Raw genomic sequence first — 6,000 nt, 5'->3', positions numbered from 1 at the left:
TACTGACGGTCATTTTTTGAGAAAATGTGTGGTGAAATGAGAGTAAAACTTCTAGTGATTTGACAATTTTTTTGACCGTCATTTTGCAGTTAAATACAAAGTGAAATACTAAGGTTTTTTACTTGCCATAATGGAATACCGCAAAATATATTTAGAAATAAAAATCCATTTATTTTGTATGTTTTCTTTTATATTAGTATTTTAAGAAAAATTTACAATTTTGTTATAAGTTTTTTTTGTTCAGCAAATAGCGTTTTTGCCTGTTGTGGCTTTGCTCAACGCTCTTTCGGACTTCCTTTTCGAAGTCGATGCGTCCATGCAGTTTGAAAATTTCTGAAACAAATAAAACATAATAACAGAAAACTTGGTAAATAAAGTTAACAATAGTATGTAGAATTCACCACAATAGAGCCAATGCTAACTATTTTTAATTCTGAAAGCGATTTCTTCCCGCACCTCCCATCCCAATTGAACAAACTGAGGACTTCGTCGCCAAAAACTCGCTTCATAACTTCGCCAATATCCCCAGAAGTGCCCTTTAAAGTGAAAAGATATGTTATCTGCAAAGACATTTGTGGTTTTGTTAATTCATAAACATGTGTACTCTAAGAAAAAAAAACAAAAACAACTGCATCTTCATAATTTTTTTCTAATATCTTCTCCTCCAAATCAAAGAACGCATCCAAGGTCTGCATTGGCATAAGAACTGCCAGTTCGGTGTGAAAGTCTTCGCAACTTTCTCCCGAGATGCGGCACACTGTCTGCTGCACCTTTTTTACTAGGACTTTCGTCTCTCGCACGATTTTGTGGTGGGCCATGACATCAGTTTTATTAATTATCTGAAATATGTACATATGTAGATAGTAATAATTGATATACACCTGTGTGCACAAAAATGAGAAAGAATCTTCAGGAGTTGAATGTAGCGCAGCCGCGGCAGCTTCGCCATCTTCCCCATCAGCACGCGCAAATTCCGATAAACTTTCGTATCGCACTGAACTTCTTTCACACTCCTTTTTAACTTTGCACATTTCATTATAAAATATTTTCTTCTTAATTGGCGTAGACACCGCTTACGCGATTATAGCCGAGTTAACAACAGCGCGCCAGTCGTTTCTTCTTTTCGCTACGTGGCGCCAATTGGATATTCAAGCGAAGCCAGGTCCTTCTCCACTTGGTCCTTCCAGCAGGTGGAGGTCTTCCTCTTCCTCTGCTTCCCCGGCGGGTACTGCGTCGAATACTTTCAGAGCTGGAGTGTTTTCATCCATCCGGACAACATGACCTAGCCAGCGTAGCCGCTGTCTTTTAATTCGCTGAACTATGTCAATGTCGTCGTATATCTCGTACAGCTCATCGTTCCATCGAATGCGATATTCGCCGTGGCCAATGCGCAAAGGACCATAAATCTTTCGCAGAATTTTTCTCTCGAAAACTCGTAACGTCGACTCATCGGTTGCTGTCATCGCCCAAGCCTCTGCACCATATAGCAGGACGGGAATTATGAGGGACTTATAGAGTTTAGTTTTTGTTCGTCGAGAGAGGACTTTACTTTTCAATTGCCTACTCGGTCCGAAGTAGCACCTGTTGGCAAGAGCAATCCTGCGTTGGATTTCCAGGCTGACATTGTTGGTGGTGTTAATACTGGTTCCTAAGTAGACGAAATTATCTACAACTTCAAAGTTATGACTGTCAACAGTGACGTGAGAGCCAAGTCGCGAGTGCGACGACTGTTTGTTTGATGACAGGAGATATTTCGTTTTGCCCTCGTTCACTGCCAGACCCATTTTCTGTGCTTCCTTGTCCAGCCTGGAGAAAGCAGAACTAACGGCGCGGGTGTTGAGGCCGATGATATCAATATCGTCGGCATACGCCAGCAGCTGTACACTCTTATAGAAGATGGTACCTTCTCTGTTTAGTTCTGCAGCTCGAACTATTTTCTCCAGAAGCAGGTTGAAGAAGTCACACGATAGGGAGTCGCCTTGTCTGAAACCTCGTTTGGTATCGAACGGCTCGGAGAGGTCCTTCCCGATCCTGACGGAGCTTTTCGTGTTGCTCAGCGTCAGCTTACACAGCCGTATTAGTTTTGCGGGGATACCAAATTCAGACATCGCGGCATAAAGGCAGCTCCTTTTCGTGCTGTCGAAAGCAGCTTTGAAATCGACAAAGAGGTGGTGTGTGTCGATTCTCCTTTCACGGGTCTTTTCCAAGATTTGGCGCATGGTGAATATCTGGTCGGTTGTTGATTTTCCAGGTCTGAAGCCACACTGATAAGGTCCAATCAGTTTGTTGACGGTGGGCTTTAATCTTTCACACAATACGCTCGATAGAACCTTATATGCGATGTTGAGAGGCTAATCCCACGGTAGTTGGCGCAGATTGTAGGGTCTCCTTTTTTATGGATTGGGCATAGCACACTTAAATTCCAATCGTTGGGCATGCTTTCGTCCGACCATATTTTACAAAGAAGCTGATGCATGCACCCTATTAGTTCTTCGCCGCCGTGTTTGAATAGCTCGGCCGGTAATCCGTCGGCCCCTGCCGCTTTGTTGTTTTTGAGGCGGGCAATTGCTATTCGAACTTCTTCATGGTCGGGTAATGGAACGTCTGCTCCATCGTCATCGATTGGGAATCGGGTTCTTCTTCTCCTGGTGTTGTGCGTTCACTGCCATTCAGCAGGCTGGAGAAGTGTTCCCTCCATAATTTAAGTATGCTCTGGGCATCAGTGACTAGATCACCTTTGGGGGTTCTACAAGAGTATGCTCCGGTCTTGAAACCTTCTGTAAGCCGCCGCATTTTTTCGTAGAATTTTCGAGCATTACCCCTGTCGGCCAGCTTATCAAGCTCTTCGTACTCACGCATTTCGGCCTCTTTCTTCTTCTGTCTGCAAATGCGTCTCGCTTCCCTCTTCAACTCTCGGTATCTATCCCATCCCGCACGTGTAGTGGTCGATCGTAACGTTGCGAGGTAGGCAGCCTGTTTTTCTCTCCGCTGCGACACGGCACTCCTCGTCGTACCAGCTGTTCTTTTGCACTTTCCGAAAACCAATGGTTTCGGTTGCGGCTGTACGTAAGGAGGAATTTGAAATGCCGTCCCACGGTTCCCTTATACCGAGTTGTTGACGAGTGCTCTCAGAAAGCAGGAGTGCAAGCCGAGTAGAAAATCGTTCGGCTGTCTGTTGTGATTGCAGCTTCTCGACGTCGAACCTTCCTTGTGTTTGTTGGACGTGCGTTTTTGCTGCACAGAGGCGGGTGCGAATCTTGGCTACAAGGATAGTGGTCCGAGTCGATGTTAGGACCTCGGAGCGCACGCACATCTAAAACACTGGAGACGTGTCTTCCGTCTATCACAACATGATCGATCTGGTTGGTGGTTTTCGATCCGGAGACTGCCAGGTAGCGATGTATCTTCTTGTGCTGGAATCTAGTACTACAGATAACCATATTTCGGGCCCCGGCGAAGTCGATCAGCCTCAACCCATTTGGGGATGTTTCGTCGTGGAGGCTGAATTTACCGACAAGTTAGTGCCAAATATACTTCTTTGCCCACCCTGGCGTTAAAGTCGCCAAGCACGATTTTGACATCGTGGCGGGGGCAGCTCTCATAAAGCGCGCTCCAAGCGCTCGCAGAAGGCATCTTTGGTCACATCGTCCTTCTCTTCCGTCGGGGCGTGGGCGCAAATCAGCGATATGTTGAAGAATCTCGCTTTGATGCGGATTGTGGCTAGACGTTCATTCACCGGAGTGAATGATAGTACTCGGCGACGGAGTCTCTCTCCCACCACGAATCGGAACACCAAACTTGCGCTCCTTTATATGGCCACTGTAGTAAATGTCACAAGGACCTACTCTTCTCTGTCCTTGTCCCGTCCATCGCATTTCTTGGACGGCGGTGATGTCAGCCTTTATTTTGCGAGGACATCAACCAGCTGGGCAGCGGCACCTTCCCAATTAAGGGTCCGGACATTCCAGGTGCATGCCCTTATCTCGTAGTCCTTATTTCGTTGCCATGGTCGTCATCAAGGGGGTTTCTCTTCCGAGGCTGTCGCTTTCTTTTCATTGGGGGTGTTTTTTACGTGGCGGGTCCCAAACCCAGCGCACAACCCTAAGCAGGGATATTTCGCCTTCTCACATTAGCTCGCCTTCAAACGGATGTTCTTAGGCTACCCAGAGGATACTTGTTCTAAAACCAGAAGTCGTGAGCTGCTTGAGCCGTATGTAAAAGAATCGTTTCTGGCAACTCCCAAGTGAATGGCGATCAGAAAACTTTCCTAACTTGCGTGAACTTCTACACATGACTCCATCCTCCCTACACATGACGCTTTCGCGTTCTTGTAAATATACAATTAATTGTGATACATATGTCGTGCTGCCACTGACATGAAAATAAATGCCACAACAGATTGGAATTGCTTTCTCTTCTTCTAATTTGCCCGAATTTTTAAAAAAGCTTTGCAAAATTAATTGATTTTGTCGATTGGGCAACACCATTTTCTTCGTTTTGGTCTTTTTTCGGTTAAAATGAAACATTGCTCCATTCCTATGCACACAATATGCGCTTGAATGAATAAAAGCATAATGTGAAAGTTTGATGTTGTTTTTCTTTTTGCCAATCATTACTACAAATTTTCAACATGCTTTTTTATGTATTAAAAATGCTTGAATATGGAATTTTGCAAGGGTATATTGTATATAGAAGTAGGTAAAAATGTTGCACTCTGACAACTCACATGTTTATCATGTAGAGTTTAAATTTTTAGTGTTATGCATACTCATAATGTTTTGACGCAGTACGAAGCATTTTCAAACAAATGCACTAAGGACCCAAAGTCACTAAAACTTTTTAACTATGGCTTATTGCCAACTGTTTTCTTCTAAGTTTATTTTTTTAACCTATAAGGTCCGGTTGGGTCTCTTTTTTAAATTGATACTGGAAATTACGGGATCTGAGAAGCTCTAAAAACGTCTTCCATATTATTTTTTGACTGGGTTTTCTAGCGTGAAATTGTCGATAATAATTATTTAGTTTGTTTCTTGCTTCAGATACTTCTTCCTGTGAACAGTCGCGGGCATTGGATGCCAGAAATATTTTGTTATATTAATCCCAGCAGTAGTGTGGCAATACTCTTCAATTTTATCTAGTTGATGTTGGCGAGACAGACAAATTAGAATGAATTTTAATTTTTGAATTAGACCTTCATCTACATTAGTTATTTTGGGGAACGGTTCGGTAAGTGTATAGATCTTAATGGATAGTATTTGAAATCCATTTAGGCGAATTTTGATGATTAACATTTAATATTTTTAGCTTTTCCCGAAACATAAAACGTTATCCACGTATGCACCCAGCATAAAGCTGAAAGAAACCATTATTTGTACGAAAATTTAAGATGACTCAACAACATCTGTCAATAGAGCTGTCAACATTTCAGAAAAGTCAGGATAACCATTTGTGGTGGTTGTTAGTATTTATTGCTTATATCAGTCTCATTGTCATTTCGACACGCTTTCATATCTATTTCTGTACCTAAATGGTTTGCGATGATATAATTTGCCACTGGCAGTAGAACTTTGAAAACATTAAAAAAATAAAAAAAATATATATAAATATATAAGTACATATATGTATTTAACTTGAATATTCAATCGCAAAGAAAGCTCTCAATAAACAAATGCTCTAAAATGTATAAACAGGTTTCTTAATATCAACATCATTTATCAAGGCCAAGCACAAAAAATGTAAATATTTGCAAATGTCTTTTCAAGTGGACTCTTACAAAACGCTTTGTCTGTAAATCTTCAGACATTTTCGCTTAAATTACTACTGAAGAGGCAGCTATAAGACAAACAAAATATTTCAATATGATTTTCAATCCTTTTTACATACAACTTTTCAACGGTAAGGCAATATATCCTGAGCCAGAAAGTTTTACTATTTTCTTTTGTGTTGTTTAGCGTGTCGTTAGTTTTGCCACTGAATTTGCGCATTTGGTGGTAACACAGT

The 6,000-nt window shown here is 42.0% G+C and overlaps 1 protein-coding gene across 1 annotated transcript; it reads right to left on the bottom strand.

Annotated features, from left to right (window-relative positions):
• Positions 1–240: 240 nt before the first annotated feature.
• LOC120777164 lies at positions 241–1,031 on the bottom strand. The gene is made up of 4 exons (XM_040108314.1): positions 882–1,031; positions 627–839; positions 402–560; positions 241–333 (listed from the first exon to the last, which is right to left on the bottom strand). Exons 1-4 carry the CDS (start codon positions 1,029–1,031, stop codon positions 241–243), a joined length of 615 nt encoding a protein of 204 aa, XP_039964248.1.
• Positions 1,032–6,000: the final 4,969 nt, after the last annotated feature.

Source organism: Bactrocera tryoni, chromosome 5, assembly GCF_016617805.1.
Source record: "Bactrocera tryoni isolate S06 chromosome 5, CSIRO_BtryS06_freeze2, whole genome shotgun sequence".
In the NCBI taxonomy this organism is placed as follows: Eukaryota; Metazoa; Arthropoda; class Insecta; order Diptera; family Tephritidae; genus Bactrocera; species Bactrocera tryoni.
Note: the sequence above shows the minus strand (reverse complement) of the source record. Positions and strands in the feature narration are given on the sequence as shown.